Source organism: Rhinolophus sinicus, linkage group LG12 (assembly GCF_036562045.2).
Source record: "Rhinolophus sinicus isolate RSC01 linkage group LG12, ASM3656204v1, whole genome shotgun sequence".
Lineage (NCBI taxonomy): Eukaryota > Metazoa > Chordata > Mammalia > Chiroptera > Rhinolophidae > Rhinolophus > Rhinolophus sinicus.
Window position 1 is genome coordinate 65,274,716 of NC_133761.1, and position 20,461 is coordinate 65,295,176.

Consider the following 20,461-nt stretch of genomic DNA (forward strand, 5'->3'; position numbering starts at 1 on the left):
TATCATACCTTCAATTTTTTACATTTTTGGTCGAACACTCTTTGGATTATCTCTTCACATGACACAATTTTCTAATATTTCCTATACAGAGGAAGTAGAAAAATAATTCAGTCTTTTCTTTAGCATGTTTGATTTTAAATCTGTTACTTTTTATTGAAATATTAGACAAGTCCTTCCAAGTTCACAACTGGTGATTTGCTTCCTATAAATTTTCAGGGTTGTTGTCACATTTTGGAAAACCTCTGTCAAGTTTTCCTGATATAATGAACTATAAGATTTCAGGGCATTAAAAGAGGTCATATGCTCCGACGAATGCTAAATAATTCTTTGTAAATAGTATTGGAAACTAGTTTGCTCTCAGTGTCACCGCTGCTGGGACCAAGTGCCTAGTCAGCGTGAACCTGTTGCTTCCCACACATTTATAACAAGTCTTTAGAAGTCTTAATTTCATGATTGCAGGAGAAGCAGCCCTCCCCAAATCAGCCAGCACAGCGTTAGCCAAGTTCACCCGCGTCGTCCGGGGCTCAATTGTGAAAGCATTGCCTAACCTCTAGTTCCATAAGGGTTTTTTAAAAGAGTTTCTGTTATTTCATCTCCTCAGGCTTCCGCACAATAGACCTGAATGGGGTTTGAGTAATTAGAAGGTTTATGACTCCAGAGGACATCACCAGTCACTGCTTTGCCCATTCCAGGAACCTGAACAGGTTCCAGAGAAAACTTGCCTGGGTTTATAAAAGCAAAGCAAGAGCAGGTCACAGTGTTAATACTCGGGAGGGGACACAGGGAGAGCCTGTGCAAACTCTGGCACTGCTGGGGCTTGTGGGTGAGATTTTTTTTTTTTTCTTTCACTTTATAAACGTTTCTGATGGGCGGAGCATTTAGTCTTCCCTTCATTTCCTAAGCTGTGTTTCAACTTCCTTCTGGAGCGAGTCCTTTCCTGAACGAATCACAACTTTTTACAGAGCAGACAGTGTGTGAGCCAGTGTCAGTTATTAAATGTACCCCTGACAGATCCCCCAAAATGAGATTTGCAGCAAAAATTCTGTGGCTTATGCTATGGACTGTTTGTGTGGCACAAGGTAAGAGGAAAAAAGAAAAACTTTTTTTTTTTTTCTGTAACTGTGTTATCAAACATTTGCTAATATGCTTTCCATTGTGGTAACAAAAATCTGGTCTAGAAAATGTGATTGAATTATTTCCCTGTAGCTTACTGCTTGAGTGACTTTCGCCATTATGAAGTTTAAAACATGTAAGCAGCTTATTTGAATGTCATTTCTGATTATTTGGCACAATTTTATTTAATGTAGAATTCCAGAAAATGTCTTAATAAATATTTTTGAAAACTATAATATGCATAATCTCTTCCCTTGTAATTGTCATAAAATATAATGTACTTTATTTGCTTAGAATTTTCAGCAAAATGCTTTATGTGAAAGTATTAAGAAGTAGGTGAATATAGATAGAACCAGAACATAAATTAGACAATAAAAACCTTCAAATCATATAATGGTTGGACTTATTTTAGATGAAGAATTTAATTCTTCTTAAAGAAATAGTCATTTATTATTTAGAACTGATATTTCCTTGACCTTAATAGTTTTGTAGACGAGCATTACTTGTATCATTAGAATGAAAATATTATATACATTTGAAAAAACAATTGAATGTGCAGGCTTTGTAACACCTGAGCTGTTCAACAGGATTTTTTTCCCCGTGGGTCTATATAAGATACATTCTAGAAGAGCACTCTTTAGGTATAGTGAATGAGTGTAGGAATTTTTTTCTGATATCAGTAAGACAATTTCTGGATTCATAATTAAATTTAATTCTATCACTATTTCTCGATAGATTAATAATCTTGGAGGAAATTTGCTTTCCCAGTTCATGATAGGTAATTATGTGATAGTTGATGGACATTTTTAAACCAAATTAATTACATAGCATTCATGTTCTCAAAACTTTTCTCTAACTCAACAGACTTTGAGTGAAATTCTTACTCACGTCAGCCTCTAAGCATTGAGGAATATTAGCAAATAACAGAACCTCTGTCCCTGAGGACTTTTCCATCTAGAAAATAAAGGCAGATATCTTTTTTTTTTCAGTTGTATCCTTTAGTAATGTATTTGCATTTATTCAAATGTGTTTAATATTTTTTGAACACTAGAGCCTTTTGGTAGTTATGCATTCTAACATATTAGAGCTTGATTTTTAGCTTGTAAACCTTATTTCCAGACACTTTTTAAACTAAGTACAGCATCATTTCCCTGCACATATGAATATGACAGTTAGTGTTCAAAAGTGAAATTATTATTTATTGGCAGAAAGTTCCAGAGCAATGTCAGTGTTACTACGTAGTCGTTACAAATACATTTTTCTTTGCATAAGTTTGGTTGTCTTTTCTTTAATAGGAATACTTTCTGCATTTCAATATGTACATATTGTTTGCTGAGGTTTTGTGTAGCTACCATTTGTCACGGTAGGAAGACTTGTTTTATCTCTAGCTCGTGTTTAAAACTGAAGGATCATGCCAGTTTTCATTAAACTATTTCAGTGATTACAAAGTGGAATTTGAAACATTATATAAAATTGGGTGCTACAAAGTATAAGTGACCAAAATTAAATAAAATGGGTTTAAACTCCTTTCTCATGTAATAGATTCCAGGGGACTTACTTCACTTGTGTTTTATATTTCGTCAATGTTTCTTTAAATGTGATGGTTTCTGCAGGTGAATTGAGCCCTATACACTAGGGGGTGCCAAAAAAAGCTATATACATTTTAAGAGCTGTTATGTATACTCAAGCAGTAGTTCACTGTCATCAGAAGTGTCTCTACCCTGATGGTAACCACTCTGAGCACCTCTTGTCATTACAGAAGTCAAACATGACTTATATTCATCTTTTGTTATTGGTATATATTGAGTATTACAATTTTAATACCGTTTTCTTTTCTTAAATTGTATACATTTTTTTGGCACCCCCTGTATATTACAATGAGAATGACTTTAAGTCTGGCTACTTTTTAACAGACAAAGTACAAGTTTCATGGTTAAAGCAACACTTAGATTAGCTTCATGATTTTCACAAATGCACACATAATGCACAAGCTAGTAGAGAAAGATGACATGCATTTCCAGTGGATGGAAAATGGCTGTTGTGTTTTTTATTTGCCAACCGGTCCTGAAACTAAATTGGCTTACTGTGAATTAGTATAAGTTTTGATAACTTTTCTGCAACAGTTTTAGTAGGGGAAAGGTCAACATGGATGATGACAAGGTTAAGAAACAGACGATGCAGTTCTGGAAGAGGTATTGCCAGGTAAAATAGGTCTGATGGATGAAGTGTTACAGAGAGTGCTGGAGAAGGGATGCAGAAAACAGCCGTAGGAATACCGCGAGAGGGAGCCCAGTGCCCAAGCAAGCCTTGTTATTTGAAGTTGAGGCATGTGCTGGAAATGCATGTGCTCCTCTTTTGCCTGCATTAACCTAGACCTGAATGGCTTAAGTATTGCTAAAATTATTCTTAGCTAGAAGTAAGTTCCCAAATACAACTTGAAGCCCAGGTTAGTAAAGATTCTTCATTTTGGCTTTGATTGCGATGGCTGGAACCAAAGTCTAAGTTGATCCATTTTTGTTTGCTCAATCCCTGATTGATTCTGCAGGCTTTGCCGCTTTCCTCCTTCCCACTGTGCCTCCTCCTCCTCACCACACACCCTCCCCCACCTGCCTGGCCTGTGACATTCTGCCAACCAGTCCATTCAACTAATGTGCTCTTTAGTCATTTCTTAACAACTTGTAACCAGTCTAAGAAAACAGTGCATAAAAAGGACATGATGTAATGGGGAGAGGGGAAAGTGTTCCATTTCATTTAAAATGATAAGGAAACGTTATAAAAATGGCTCAAAGAAAGTAATGAAATAGGAAAAAACTCACAAAAATAATAAAGGGAAATGGGAATAAAAGATTTGACAGAGCACTTTTGTTGGGACATTTTAACGGAGAGAGCCAGGTTTCTCATCGACCTTGTTAACCAGAAAAACAGTAGATAGAAACGTGACTATAGAAATGTTCTTTCAAAGGCTCCCAAAAGTTAGTTTGCGCTAAATTAAAAAGACTTCTGACTTTTAGAAGTCTAACATCAATTCAAACTTAGGACACATGGCCAGTGGAATCACCAGTGTTAGTCTCTGGGTTTGCGCAGCAGAGCTTGGAGCACACCGAACATTCGTTCCCATCTCCTCTGGCATCGTTTGTATTTGTTACCATGTGTTATGCACTGTTTTCTTAGCCATAACCTCCAGAGATACTGGAAAGGCTCAGAGACAGTTTCGTATTCATTCCTTCATTGGTTCATCCAACGATCAGTTTTTGATTGACTGCTAAGTACCAGGCACTAGTGACTAGATCTTTCCAAAAGGAGGTCACTTCGTGGGGAAAACAAAAGGAATGATTATTGCATTTTATTAACATACTGTATTTTGCCACATAAAGCATTGTGCTGGAGAGAAACAAAGGAGACTCTGGGGTCATTTAGGGAAGGCAAGAAACCCAAATCAGATTGAGAGGATGTGGTGGGATAGGTTGAGGAGCTGACTTGTAAGAGAGGCAATGAAGACAGAGAAACATAACAGGATTACAGTGGCATCTTGGGTAGGGTTTTGAAGGCTGAGTAGGAGTTAACTAGATGAGGACGAGGAGGACAGTTAAGACTGAGCATACATCAAGTGTGTATATAAAGAACTTAGAGTAGTTCTGTGAAACTGGCTGACTGGGATCACCTCTCACTTTCCTAATTCTTCCATCAATTGAACTTCCTCAAGTATCACAGGTATAATTCAGTACAAGCTGTGTTTTTCTTCCCTTTCTCTCTTCATACTTATCCCCAAGATTGTCACGATAATTATTCAGATGCTAAATCATTCCTGCTACAGAATTTTCAGGTTGTTCATTTTAATGTTACCTTGTCTGTGACTAAGCTCCTCTCTGTCATGCCTTATGAAAACTTATTCCATATATACTAACAACTTATTTTAAGAAGCTGACATTTTGACATGAGCAATAATTGGCATTAGGTATTAGCTATTCAAATACTACACATTTCAAGAAACATGATTTCAGTGGAATTTTCAAGCTGTATCCTGGTAATAACTCGCTTCGATCGTAATTATAATGTTCTTGTCATCCTGCCCAGTTTCTAGCAGCTATCCCCTATTCCCCCCATTTGCTTCTTACCATCGTGCAACTATCTTATGGTCTTTTTCACTGTTAAATTTTAAAAAGAAATTGTATAATCATCGTTTTAAATTCTAAAAATATAATTTTATTTCTTCACATGCTTATTAAATGCAGCATAATTTCTGCTTGTTCTGCAGTTTATTTTTTGAAACGTTCATTGCAACTGATATTTTCTTTACATATATACCCTTTTCTTCATACATATAATAGATATATAACTTTCCAACTTACCTTTAATTATTCTCATGTTATTTGTAAAATATGAATATCTTATTTTGAAAAGCTCATTGAATCATATCATTTATATGCATATATAAGTATTATGCATATACACCAAGGAAAAGATAGGAAAGAAATGTAACATAAAAGACCTGTTTTTGCTATTTCAGTTTTGCCCATTGGATTTATTTTCTTTCTAAGTTGATTTTTAGTTTTGCTTTATATTATAATATCTACTAAGTTTAGAATAAGGTTATTTAAAAAGTAATATCCTCTGTTCTTCTTTTCTCCCAAATAACTTTGGAAAAATAGATCAATTGAACAAAAAGACCAACCTTAGTCTACCCAAGCAAACAGGTACAAATTTGATTAAGATTTTCTCAAATATATAGTTTTATCATGATTTGATTTATTTCATTTGATTAAGAATACTTTTCAAACCACAGTTTATAGATATGTTGACATTGAAAACAAATAATTAGCTCTGTGTTTGTGTTGATAATACCCCCTTAATATTTGAAAGTGGAAAAATGAAGTAATGATTATTAAAATATAAGTATATTTGTTTTTAAGTTTGACCCAAATTTTATAACTCTGTCCCTCAAATTCAAGTAAAATGAATCCTTTTTCCAGTCCAGTAGCCAAATCCATCTGTACTCCTTATTTACAGACTGAATAATTATGGACTGAATAACTGGAAAGTCAGACCAAGTGAATATAAAGTTCACCCAGGTAATATTTTGCAAAAGAAAAAATTAATTGGAATTTAAATGACTATGTACACATCAGATGAAGTATTCATTGTTTAAACCCAAGTAAATACTTAGACATAAGAAAACTTAGTTTACTTGTTAACTTACAACTTGAGAAATGTGATGGCTGTTAAAAAAAAATAATGCAAGCTTTAAAATAAATCCTACCTCAAAAAAATGTTTCCTATCTTTTGAAAATATTTTTATGCTACCTAGTTAATATACCCTCTGCCCTATTTTTCCAAGAACTGTCCATTTAATTCAAGCAGATGTTGTTGGTGGACATACATACCATCAGTCTGACTCCTTGGGCTAAAATAACGTTCTAATTAGACATTTTTGAGAATGGGGTTTAACTGATCTTGAACAGTTAGTTACTTGTCAATTCAGGCAAATAAAAGTCATGCTGTAAGATATGCTTAATTACTGTTAGAACACAGTATAGTGAATCATTCCCATAGAATTTTTGTTATGACATGAGTTGATAATACTCCATATATTAAAGATTAGAACAAAAGTGAACAGGAGGTAATTTTGAAGTTATAAGATTTGGGTAATAATGAAAATCCCTCCACTGTGAAGAACAGGACAGAGATAATCCTTATTCTCAGGGAGCTTCTATGTTGATGGGAGGATAGATGAAACCCTAGGAAACATAAAAATAATCACCGTGAGCTATGCTGTGAAGGAAGTAAAGTAGGGGCTGAGGGAAAATAACAGCAGTGGGGAAGTGGGGTGTGGAGACTTCAGCCGGACTCATCTTGGAGACTAGAGATAAGTGGGTCACTTTGGGGACATAATATCTGAGTAAAGGCTGAAAGATGAAATGAAGCCAACCATCTAGTCTGTGGTTAAAAAAAAGGTGTCAGAGTCAAGGTGGACGTTGATCATAATCAGAGCTAAGATCTGGGGCAGTGGAAAGATGGAAAAATGGAATAGGGGTGATAACATCTTTTTCTCACAGTCAAGAGATGCCATTGAAAGTTCATGGAAGAAGCATGAAGTTTTTAAGTTTATTTTAAGTAAAAAGGGTAATCAACATGAGAACTCTTGATATATCATAAACATATATAAACAGAGTAAATATTGTACAAAGATTATGTGAAAGATATGCTTTTTGTCTTTTACATCTGGTTGTTAAAACCAATGCACTAAATTTGAGAAATCAAGAATTAGAAGTTTAAGTGTATTATCTGGAAATATCTCAACAATCAAAAGGAAACTATTTGCCTCTGGCTGGCAAACAGGCTGAATTTTTTTCTGTGGCTGGATTCTCTTTTGATAGGTCACTGCGTTCATAAAAATAATTTAAATCGAATAAATTAATTAATAACAATTATATTGCTTTTTCCCTGCCTTAGCTTAATAATAGAATAGGAACTAAGTTTATCAAAATGTTAACTTATTCATGGAAAATAGTTCTCTACTCAAAATACTGGCATCTACATTTGAAATTAAGCTATTTTTCTAATAACATGACCACCATGAAGTAGTATGAATGTCAAAAGTGAAAAACACACAGTAACCTGTAATTAAACAAAAATTTTTTTCATGTGAAAACAAACATGAACTTATATTAAAAAAAAAAAAAAGAAAAAGAAAAAGAAAAAGAAAAACCTTGTTTGGGAGTTGGGAGGGGTGGGCAGTTTGTGTTGTTTCACGGCAGGGTATTACCACCATCTAGTGGAGAAAATGTATATTTACTTAAATTATAAAAACCAAAACTGTAATGTGGAATCATTTATAACAAAGTTCCCTAACATAAGTGTGCTAAAAATTTGCAAAAAGATCAGAGGAAAATTAGTGCATATGAAAACCCATACAAGTATTATTTATTACATAAAATGTAGTTTCACATGGAGCTTTCTGTCCAATGAAATGTTGTAAAACGTTTTAATAATGGGTATGTCCATGATGGGATCTGGCTCAGTTGATTATTCCCCCCCTCGCCTTTTAAAAAGAAATTCCAGGATAGAATATTAAACCATTATTATAAAACCAAGTAATAAGAGGAGTTTAGCATTGAAAATAATAGCAATAAATATGTATGGTTGTAAGTATGTGTCTTTGAATTTGCCATTTTGAAAAGTAACGTGTTGGGGGTTTACTAATGTAATCATTCTAACATCAAGGGTAGTTATATCTAAATGAAGCAGTAGGAAGTATTAAAAATATTAGCAATTATAATCAGTGGTCATGATCTTCATTGTTAATTGCTTGCATTCTCTTTATATGTCATTTAGTTGATTATGTTTTTTACAAAATCAGAATCATGCAGTATATGCAAATTCTATTACGTCAATATATTTGTTGTGAAATATAACATATGAGTGAATAAACTATGAATGGACTTTCAAACAATTATAATCGCCATGTCAAGAAGTGGGACGTTTTACGCATCCCAGAAAATGCCTGTGGGTTCCTTCTAGATTAATACCCCTACCTTCCTTCTGGAGGAAAACATTTTCTGAATATTTATGGTAATTTACATGTTTATTCTCTTCTTTAATAGTTTCACAGCCTCTGTACTCATTCTTAATATATATGTCTCTTCTTGAATTTTATATAGATGAAATAATCCTGTAATAGTTGATGTGCCTTTGTGTCTTTATCCTTCGTTTGATTTTTTCATGTCGTATTGCAGCATTGGTGTATTATTCCATTTCATGAATATACCACATTTTTATCCATTCAACTATTGATGGACTTTGGAGTCATTTCCATTTGACTATTAAAAAATCATAAATGTTACCATATATGGAATCTGGTTCACATGTGCGTAACTGACTCTGGGATATCTTCCTAGGAATATAGTCTCTGAGTAATAAACAATGCATATCTTCAACTGCACCATGGATTGCTAAATGCTTTTCTGTAATGGTGACCCCAGTTTTCCTCCCCACCAGCAGTTTCTGGTACTCCACATTCTTCCCAAATGGTGGGATTTTTATAGACTTCTTAAATTTTTACCAACGTCATCTTATGCTACTCATGGTTTATGATGGTTTTAATTTTCCTTTTTATTGTGAGCAATTTTTCTTAAGTTTACAAATCACTTGGCTGTTTTCTCTTTGATGAAATGCCTGTTCAAATCTTTTACCCATTTTCTTCTTCTCTGTCCCCTGCCCCCCGTCCCCCCCCTTTTTTTTACTAACCTGGTCAGGTTTTAATAGCTAGATTATTTCTCCTTGTATGTTTTGTAAAAGCAGCGGGTGACTCCAACTAATTCTACAACTGGAAGCTGGAGGGTTTTATTATATATATATATATATATATATATATATATATATATATATATTTTTTTTTTTTTTTTTTTTTTTTTTTTTTTGTACATTTTGGTTCTAGAGCTCTTGAGGTATGTAAAATCTGCTTGAGTCAGTTCTGTTGTCATTTTTTCTAAGAATTCATCTGTTTCATCAGTATTTTCCAGTGTGTTGCCAAATTACTGTTTAAAGTATTCTGTTAAGATCTTTTGATGTTTGCAAGATTTCTAGTGACATCCCTTTTTCATCCCAGATCATGAGTATTTGTGGCTACTCTCTTTTTTCATATCTAGATCAGTTTTGCCAGACTTTTTCAATATTATTTATCTTATCGAAAAATGATTGCTCTGTTTCATAATGTTCTGTCTTATTTGAAATGCTTCCTTATAATTTTGTATCATCTTACCTTGCTTTATTTTCCTAAAGAAAATTTATTTACCTGTAATGCATCTCCTTGGTTACTTGTTTAATGACTAACTTCCTCCCTAGAGCAGCTACTTTGTCTCTTTTATTTGTTGTTGTTTTTTTCTTTAGAACTTAGATTAGTGCCCAATAAATATTTCCCAAATTAATGAATCAGTCGTAGAATGCAATGCAGAAGTTACAATAATAAAGCATAAGTATTCCTCTGGAAAAGTTATTGTTACACATTTATGCAGATTCAATTTCTGTAAGCTAAAATATATATTTTATATATATGTATGTGTATGTATGTACACACATACACATATATAAAGACATCCATTTGGCTGGACCTGGAACAATATAGGTATTTTTAAAAGCAAAAATAACCTGAACATACCGTATATTTAAATAGTTACTTTAAGCACTTATTTTGTTTCTGTTGTTTATAGATTGTAAAGAACCTCCACCAAGAAAAGAGACAGAAATTCTGTCAGGCACCTGGCAGGAGCAGAGCTATCAAGAGGGTACCCAGGCCACGTATAAATGCCGGCCTGGATATCGAACTTTTGGCAGTATCTCCATGGAGTGCCGGAAAGGGGAGTGGGTGGCCGTCAACCCATCCAAGATATGTCACAGTAAGCAATTCATACGTTGGTGAAATTTATGAAAACGTTTAGTTGTGAAAAGACTGAATGTTGGCTATTGTGGCAGTGCCGCCTGACGTATGTCACTATTGTCCTCTAAATACGAAATGCAGTGGCATCACTGTTCTTAACAAGGGGGTGAATTCAGAAACCAAGCATACAGCTGCGTTCGATTCTACTCTAATACCTTGGCCATATATCACTGTTCCGTGCCTTCGATTCGGTCCTTATTCCCCAAGTCGTACATAAAATGTGGTTCCTCGTGTAGCGGGCGACTCCTGTACCCTTTTCTTCCTTTCAGAACGGCCCTGTGGACCCCCTGGGGATATTGACTTCGGTTCGTTCCAACTTGAAGAAGGAGATGCGTTTGTATTCGGTGCCAAGGTGATTTATACATGTGATGAGGGGTAAGTAGTACCAAGAGAGGTTTATGAATCACTGATGCCGTCAATAGGAACAGTATGAATTTATATTTTTTAAGGTCACTGTAGTTTTCTATGGGCATTTTTACAGGTATTACACACAGAACCCAAAACATTATTATTAAATTATGGGAATGATTATACCTGTTACCGTGTTATCCCTTTAGCATTGAAAAATGACGACGAATTGTAATCACTCCGGTAGAATGTAGTGACAGGAGGGTGCGGAAAATGGTGAGCATATAAGTAAGGGGTCACTCCGAGAAGTGCTCATGGCATCCTATTATGTGCAGAGTATTATGGGAGCTCAGTGTGTCAGGGACAGGGGCATGATAACAAAACTAGATGACATGGTTCCTATTTTAATAAAACCTTATACAAATTTAGGAGAAGCAAGACTTTTACACTGAAATAATGATAACCCCGTTCTTTAAGGTCCCGTGCTCTGTGTATTATTCTTATCCCATGGACCAAAACATGCTACTAGGTTTCTTATCATTAGCTCTGTGTTCTCTTGCTGGCTTTCGTGGCTAATCTTAAAATTGTGTTACCGCCTGTGTTTTCTTCCCTGATATTTCCAGCCCGGTCAAAAACTTAATTTGGCAGAAAGTCTCATGCATGGGAAAACCAATTTCATTACAGTTGTACACTACATCAATATAAATAGGATCAAAAGATTACAAAAGGCATCTTCTCATTTTCTCCTCGTTGATTTCCTAATTTGAGGCAGTCGACTGTTTTAAGACTTAGGCTTTGGAGGAATCCTACATTCTAAAACTCCACCACTCAATAACCGCATGAATTAGTAAAAACATCTCTCCACTCCCATTTCCTCACTTATCAAAGCAGAAACATGTCAGATACCTCATAAGACTGGTGGGAGGAATAACCAAGACACACACTTGAAACCCTTAGAAGAATTTCTGATATGTTGTAGGTCCCAAATAAGTATTTGTTCTCATGCCTCAGTCTCTCCTTGGTCACTGCCTGGGGGAGAATTTTCAGAAATACTTTCCATTTTTTAGCCCAACCTTCAATCATTACTTGTCACCTTGCTACTCATGACCAAAAAGATTAAGACCCTCTGGGCCTGAACTTTATGATTTTCTCCTCTGAACTAGGGCTTTCAACCCAGGCCAGGTAGCCGTTTTGAGGTTCTACCTTTGACCTGGCAAAAGGGATAAATACTCACAGCCTTTCCCCACTTGGTTCCCTAAATCTCAGGAATAAGTCCTATGTACAAGTTGGTAACAAAATCAGTGACGCGCTTGCCTCTGCTCAGGCCCTCTTCGCCTGTTTCGTTGACTGTGGTGTGGAGGACCCTCGGTTGCAGACCCTCCATCAAAGTACATGTCCCCACCACCAAGTCTGGGACTCTTGACAGGACTAGGTATTTGAAATAAAAGTCCTTAGGTCACGCAAGGGCAGCAAACAGAAGTATTCTGTGCTATTTCTGAACTTTACGGACGGAATGTTCTGCCTGTCTGACGGGGTGCACATCTCTGGACCCCGTTGTAAACTCTAATGGTAGAATGTGTTTCCTACACCCCTGGTTTCTGCCAGTAAGCATGCCCACCTGGATCCCTCGTCCCCAATCCCCACCCACCTTTTCTTTGCTGAATACCTACCTAACCGAATACTACCCACTTATTAGGATACTCAGTGTAGATACCTAGCTTCAATACCTTACAGGCAGGAAGTTTTAAAGAGGCACTCTGCAAAAAGTTCTGGGTTTTTTGTTTTCGCTTTTGTTTTGTTTTTTTGTTTCTTTGTTTTTTTGTCAAGCTGGGTTGCAGAAACAGAACTATTGGCTTTTCCCATCCACCCACCTTTGGACGTTCTTTCTCTCTTCTCCCTCCCTCTGTGTAGATAGGCCCGGGAGGTTTTGTGTAGAATTTTGCGGAATTCCTGAAAGAGGTTTTGGAGGAATGATGGGTCTCTCGTGTAGACGGAAAATGTTATCCAGGAAATCTGCTTTCTCTGTTGGGAGGGGGAACCTCCCAAAAACCAATTATTTTATTATTTTCTATGACAGAGGCATGGAGTAGATATTTGACTCCCAATTTTGTGGCTCCCATTTAATTGATTGAAATGTTTTGTTTTGTTTTCCCTTAGAGAATTGGGAATGAACCGATACCAATCAAAAGAGACAAAATATGTTTTGAGGGAGAAAAATTGCTTGTTTTACTTGTGTAATGGGCAGGACTATCCTCTTTGCAGACGAAGGAAACATTTGTCTATGTTGAATTATTTAGAAGTTTATGAAAGGCACTTTTCAAATGATCTCTCTTGTGGTCACTAAACTGCCTTCCCATTATTTACATTTTGAGAGAAACTGGTTTGCTTCCAGCCATCCACTGCAATATTGAGCAGGGTGCTTTGCCTTGATCTCAAGCCTCTGGGACCTTTTGCACCTGCCTCAAGGAACTTTCCTCCAAGTACAGAATTTTAGATTCTAAGGGCAGGCCTGATGAGTTACTGTAATTAGATTAATTCGACACTGAATGGGTTATATATGCAGACTTGACTCGATGACCAGATCTGGGAAAACTCTCTAGCATGGCGATGGACAGAAGGAGACAAGTGCTGAAAATAAACCACACACTAAGAAATTTTTCCTAGCACTATTCTTGAATAAGTAAAAAGTTCAAAGGGACCAGGAAATAGCACAATCATGGGGGGTCAGAGAGCAGAATAAGACTGAAGGATGGGTTACGTGTGGTTAGCTGTCATGTGTGTGGCTTTTGTTTTTGGTGACAGTTGATGATGGGGCTTATTACACTGTAAAGTGTAACTAATAAACTGACTCAACAATAAAATAAAAGTGTATTGTGCATGGAACGATGAGAACCAAGGTTTACGGTTATTCCAAGTTCATGTACCTGAGGGCTTGAGGACCGTTCTTGAGAAAGAAGAGTTTAAGAAAGATAAAAAGAAATTTAAGAGGGAACAAAAAGAAGAGAAGAAGGAAGGAAGAGAGGGAAGAGAGGGAAGGAGGGAAGGAAGAAGAGAGGGACGGAGAGATGTAGGGAGGGAAGGAAAAAAGTGCATATGCTGTTAATTTTCCCTGAAACGGAGTTTAGACATTCAGAATGGCATCAAATTTAAAACTACATGTAAACACGTATTAGCTCACCGCCCTGTTATTTTGGGTTTTCAGGTATCAGCTGGTAGGTGAGATTAATTTCCGAAAATGTGAAGCAGATGGGTGGACCAATGACGTTCCTATATGTGAAGGTAGGTGTAAAATTGACTTACAAATACAGAGGGTGCCAAAAAAATGTAGACACATTTTAAGAAAGGAAAAAACTGTATTAAAATTACGCTGATAGTAACCACTTTGAGCACCTCTTGTAATTGCATGTCAAACGTGACTTGTATTCATCTTTTGTTATCAGTATATATTGAGTATTATCATTTTAATACAGTTTTCTTCCTTTCTTAAAATGTGTATACATTATTTGGCACCCTCTGTATATTAAAATGTTTAACATATCTAAGTTTTTTTTTGAAATGTTTTACATTAAAATATCCTTACAGTCTATATTTGAATATTTCTTACTCAAATGATTTTTTGTGACTTCTGATATAATACGGAATGTATCTCTAACCCTTTTATTACCACATTGTTTTGTGTTTCAATAACCAAATATGAATATAACCTCATCTGATCTAATATTCGAAGTTTAGGGATTAAGAAATCAAACCCATATTTTTCATTCCTTTTGGATTCTAACCACTGGAAACAACACAAGTATCACGATTTAAACAAGACCAGAATTTCAGTTTTCGTAATGAAGAGGCACACAGCCACCAACCACCCACAGGTGGGACCTGGTAACAGCTGACGTGGAGAACTTGACTGAGACCTCTCTCCCCTCTCTCCTGACAAGGGAGTTTTTCCTGTGCTCTTATGCCACTGAAAAGAGGCAGGAAGGAAGAGGCTCTGCCCCTGTTGACTGACCCAAAAAGCAGACAGTGAGAATGGGAAAAAGTAGGTCCTCTTTCCACATTTGGAGCTGGTAATCCCAGTCTCTAGTCATCACGGAAATAAAAGAGATCACGCAGAGTAGGGTTTCCTAGTTCCATGGTGAGGAGTGGTAGAGAGGGAGGGAAGGAGGGAGGGAGGGAGGGAGGGAGGGAGGGAGGGAGGGAGGGAGGGAGGGAGGGAGGGAGGGGCAGAGACAGAGGCAGTGAGGGAAGTAGGGACAGAGAGAAAGAAAAGGAAGGAGGAATGTGATCACTCAAAAACCCTGTTGCCTGGAGAAGAGAATGGAAGACCATTCATCTCTGAAAATGAGAGGAAAGAGGAAAATGTTCTAGGGACCTGTACTTTGGAATCACCTGGGGCGTTTGTTAAAAAGGGATGTTTTGGGTTGCGAAAGACCTACTAACTGGGCGTCTCAGGGGTGAAAGGGCAGGGAGATAGTCGTAGACTTTCTGTTTTAACAGGCATCCTGGGTCATTCTGCTGTAAAATGAGGTTTGAGTACTCAAACCTAAGGGATATGGAAAAACATTATGTAAAATCAAAAGAAGCACTCACATTATTTTGAACGCTGATGTGGAAAAGGAAGGAAAATGTAAAACTATTCTCTATTGCAGTAAATAGAAAGTTTGCTTTTACACCACCAGGAATATAGTATTACATGATTGTGGGACTTACATGGAAATTTTATGTTTAAAATTCCCCCAAGCTTTATATTTCTCAATTATTTAAGAGACACTTGTCTGTCCCTACAAAAATATAAATTGTCATGCAAAGTAGTAATTTTCTTTGTCCACTTGCATAGAAAAGTATCAGAGATAAACTCACTACTGTTTTTGTTACTTAGCAGAATTTATCTCTGGCAAACAGGTATGTTGAATGTTCCTTAGAAAAAGAAAAGTTTAAGTAATTTCCTCCAGTCTTAGCTTGCTGACGATTTTATGCCTATATTGTGTATATCCATATTTTCCATGGTAAAGTTTTCAAATTGCATTAGAAAAAGTTACATGTGTTTCTTGCAGTTGCTAAGTGCTTACCGGTGGCAGAACCAGAGAACGGGAGAATTATCAGTAGTGCCCTGGAGCTGAACCAGGAGTACACTTTTGGACAAGTTGTACAGTTTGAGTGTAATGCTGGTTTCATGCTTGATCGTCCTAAAGAAATACATTGCTCGGCAAATGGTGTTTGGAGTGGCGAAACACCGAATTGTGTAGGTAAGATCCACCGACTATTCATTCGACTCATTAAATGGTTTTAGAATTTCTCATGGAAACATGCATTTGGAAGCCCTGAACCTCCTGAAGAATCTGAAGAATACTGATAATGACTAATGTTTACTGCACACTTATTATTTCCCAGTAATTTATCTAAGCTCTTTACATGTGTCATCTCGTTTCATGTCCGAAGTGACTTCCATGATGTATGGACCATTTTCACCTCTGTTTTATAATTGAGGAAACTGTGGTGCAAAGAAGTGAGAACATGTGTCCAAGCTTAACGAGGCACAGAGTTCACATTCCAGCCTAGGTTACCGGACACCAGAGACCCTGCTCTTCACCATAATTAAACTGTAGTCGGCTTTTATGGCTAAAATAGATTGGGAAGCCTTTCTGCTGCAAGTTTTAGTACCGGCCTACAGAACAGGCTTTTCAAACATTTGAATAGCCAAAGATTTATTATTTATTTCCACTGCGTCCTGATGAGATTCTGTTTTTGAAACACAGCTCTAGGCACTGGCCTGTTTTAGATTTGCGTTGTGAGTTTATTATAAATATTGCTGAACTGAATTGAACCCTATTCAATAAGTATTTGCCTTTAAAAAAGAGTTGTATAGTAAACTGTAAGTCAAGAATTCTTTAAAGTATAGCATAGTGAAAATACTCAATAATATTATAATAAGTAGGTATGACAGGTGGGTACTAGACTTATCCTGGTGACCACTTCATAAGTCATATAAATGTCTAATCACTATGTTATACACATGAGATTAATATAATATTATACGTCAACTGTAACTGAAAAAAAAAAGTTTTTTAAAGAAGTCTTTAGTTATAATACTGCTGACCTGTGCGTCATGACCAATCAGATAATTTTGGCTTTCATAATGAAACATCATGGACAAGTTATCAAAAGTGCCTTCCTTTGTTTTACCAGTATGTGTTTGGCAGAAATTTTTGCTGTATTTATTTTTTAACATTACCTAAAATCTCCAAATTATTTACACTTTCTTAGTTTAGTGTATCCTCCAACAAGACACAGAGAAAAAGCATTCCTCTTCTTAAAAAATCTTTTTTCTAACAAAACTAGTTCTTCAAGCCAGTAATGATAAACAATTTATATTCAGTGTACCAAATATGGTATATTCTTAAGGTTTATGGAAGGGGTTTACTTCTTACAACGAAATTTCTGTGGTTAGTGAAAGCTTCCTAATGCACAATGACTGCAATGCATAAGGTAAGTCTTTAAGGGAGAATGAGAATTTTGTAGATGGAGGGAAAGAGGGGAAAACCATACCAGTCAGAAGAAGCTCATGCAGAGAGAGCTGAGCAAATACTGTGACACTCTCGTTCCCGTTGTCCTCGGGGGTCCCCGGTATAGGATGCAAATAGGGAATGTCAGTGATGGATTGAAGATAGGCTGGTACAAGGTTCTGAGGGGCTGAAGAATTTGTCTTTTTTTCAGACTGAATTGGGAAATCAGTGAAGGATTTTCAGTGGAGCAATGTAGTGACAAGGAAAAATAGGTCATTAAATTACAAAGAGGAAAACAGATTGGGAAAGTGGGAAAATAGGACCTTGGAAATTAGTTTTTGTTGCTGTAATCCCAGGGAATATGTTTGAGAGGTATGGTGTCAAAGATGACACCTGAAACCTATGTAACTTTACTAACAATTGCCAGTCGAATAAACTTTAATTAAAAATAAAAAGATGACGGCCAGTTTTTTCTTAATAGAAAACTTGGATGGATGGTGAAACCACAAACGCAGAGGGTCAGTTACTTTTTAGAATTGTAATGACAAAGAGATAAATTAATTTAGTGGACAAAGTATTCTGTTAATAATTACTCTATTATCAATAACCAGAAAATCTGCATTTCTTGCAGGTTGCTCAGTGAAAATACTTATCATAATAAGCTTATGTCTGTATTCAATTTTACATACACAGTTGATGAATATTACTGACCACTATTTATTTCAAGAGGACTAATTTATAAAACCAAATAATATTTACAACATAATTTTAATCAGCATTTTCACTTTCTTCAGAATTGAATGCTAAGAACAGCAGATAAATTCTTCACCAAGCATTCAAGTCAAAACAGAACTTTGGTTTGGTTGCTTTCTTTACCTAATGGAAACAAAATTTGCATCTTTATACAACTATGTCTTGGACAAATCCTTTAATAGATAACAAACATTTTGGAATTGAATCCCTTATATTTAGCAATTTCCTGCAAAGTACCAGAAATTTCGCACGGAGTGCCCATGAATCCTAAGAACACTTACAAAGAAAATGACCGACTTCAATATAAATGTCACAGGGGTTTTGGTTACAGTGAAAGAGCAGACACCATATGCACTAAATTTGGGTGGTCGCCAACTCCTTCGTGTAAAGGTAATGTTATGTTTCTTGTCTGTCTCTTTTTGCTGTATATTTCATCCATTGTTTTCATTCTTATCCTCCTTAGAGTTAAGCAGTTCATTTTTCTCAGAGTGGAATACTAATGTTCATAGGAATCAATTATTATGAATACAGTACGCATTTTAAATTTTTATGTGTGCAAGACCCACCTTGAGATCAATTGGTTCTCTTACTCTGAAGAGAGACACAGATGGGCCCAGGAAAGTTCAGTAGCATATGAATTAGTTGGTGTATGGTATGGTCAGAAGAAAGTAGAGAGCAGAGCCAGCCAGGCCTATAACGAGCTTTCTGAAACCCACGTATGTACGCTTCTCAAACAACTAGACTGCCCAGCATTTAGCTATAGAAAGTAAATTATAATAATCCCCGACAGAAACCCTCCACTGGCAATGGAATTAAGTGGCAGAAATTTGAGATTGTATTAACCATGGGCCTAATAGGAATCAACAGTGACTAAGGCACTGAAAAAACGAAAACAATAAAAACTCTTCTCTTAGGCTTCATAAAGGATGTTACATAGACCCAAAGAGTTCAACTGTTTCTCTGTCCACTAAAAACTATATCTGGAATAGTATGTTCTACTGAGCCTAGTTGGTTTTAAACTATCATGTCCTACAAGAGCGAATGTTGGTATTTGAGGAGTTTGAGAAATGGTATAAGAATAGCAAGAAGATGCAGTGATAAGATGGTAATAAACCGTGTTGAGATTTTGCAAACATTTAAGAAAAGGAGTGAGTTAGCTTTTGATAAGGGCACTGCAGTGAGTGAAAAAAGTGACGATATTATCATACATGAAGTCGGATCAATTGACCGCCTCTAAGAGGGTGACTCTTATAGATTTTTTCTATACTGCAGGGGGAAGCAGAGCCCTCTGAACTTCAAATCATATCATTCATAAAGTTTCGTTGAGCCCAGCAGCACTCCTTGGAAATACGTCCTTCTACACAATCAAATGGTCTTTCAGGCATTAGTAAAAAAATATTTTAGAAAGAGGTGAATGAGCACAAGACAGTGATAACCACATAGATCTGTGTTAGGCTGATGGTGTGTGGGGTTCAGCTGTTTGTCTTCCTGGCTTCTGTGGTTCCTACACTGAGAAAGTGGGGGCCACACGTCCTCTGTCGTTCCCCTCTGCCATATGTTTTACCTTCAGAGCACTCTTAATTGATTAGTTAATTTATTCATCCAAGTGTAACTTACAAACCATTTCTGTTCTATCAGGCTCCTTGCCTGTATTGAGGATAAACATTATAATGAACCATCCATTATTCCAAGTTTCAATGAATTCAAAGTAAGACTTCCGGAATTGAATTTTACTCGGAATGAGGACTCAGGGTAGTGTGACTACTTCATAGAAGTTTTCTGATTTGATGACTTCCTTTTTTGTTCAAGGAGCTACCTACTTAAAACACTTGCTTAGCACATATTTGTTTTAACAATGGAAAATCTCTGTTTTCCTGTCTGTGTTACTACAATTCCTGTGTTTACTTCTCTTGAAACTAGACTCATTTACACACACACACACACACACACACAAAAAAAAAAACAAAGATTTAACATTTACAAATCATTTTCTTTACAGAATTTCTTTTTCATTTTCTGTTACATGTCATAACTTAAAAATTCAAGAACTGACTCTGGGTGGTGAACACACAATGGGATACATAGATAATGGATTATAGGATTGTACACCTAAAATCTATGTAAGTTTACTAACCATTGTAATCCCAATAAACTTTAATTTTTTTAAAAAAGGAAAATATAAATGAAGCAGAATGAAATGAGAGAAAAATAGATTAACATATTTAAGGTTCATTTGTGGTTACTGTCAATTACATCAAACACTGAAGACATATTTTACATAAAAGTTGTGTTCTGGTGGTCACATATGTATTCT

General features: G+C 36.1%; 1 protein-coding gene across 6 annotated transcripts in view; it reads left to right on the forward strand.

Moving 5' to 3' along the window:
• The first annotated feature begins 767 nt into the window (after positions 1-767).
• CFH (complement factor H) overlaps positions 768-20,461 on the forward strand; it is a 52,715-nt gene continuing 33,021 nt past the window's right edge. Inside the window, exons 1-7 of one of the 6 annotated variants that reach the window (XM_074317063.1) lie at positions 867-1,079; positions 5,763-5,807; positions 10,320-10,505; positions 10,816-10,921; positions 14,097-14,173; positions 15,946-16,137; positions 18,367-18,537. In XM_074317063.1, the coding sequence (XP_074173164.1) occupies positions 1,022-1,079; positions 5,763-5,807; positions 10,320-10,505; positions 10,816-10,921; positions 14,097-14,173; positions 15,946-16,137; positions 18,367-18,537 (835 nt within the window). In that variant the 5' untranslated portion in view covers positions 867-1,021. Of the gene's footprint in view, positions 1,080-5,762; positions 5,808-10,319; positions 10,506-10,815; positions 10,922-14,096; positions 14,174-15,945; positions 16,138-18,366; positions 18,538-20,461 lie in introns of all 6 variants that reach the window. The other 5 variants (XM_074317067.1, XM_074317068.1, XM_074317065.1 and 2 more) reach the window with 5 other exon arrangements.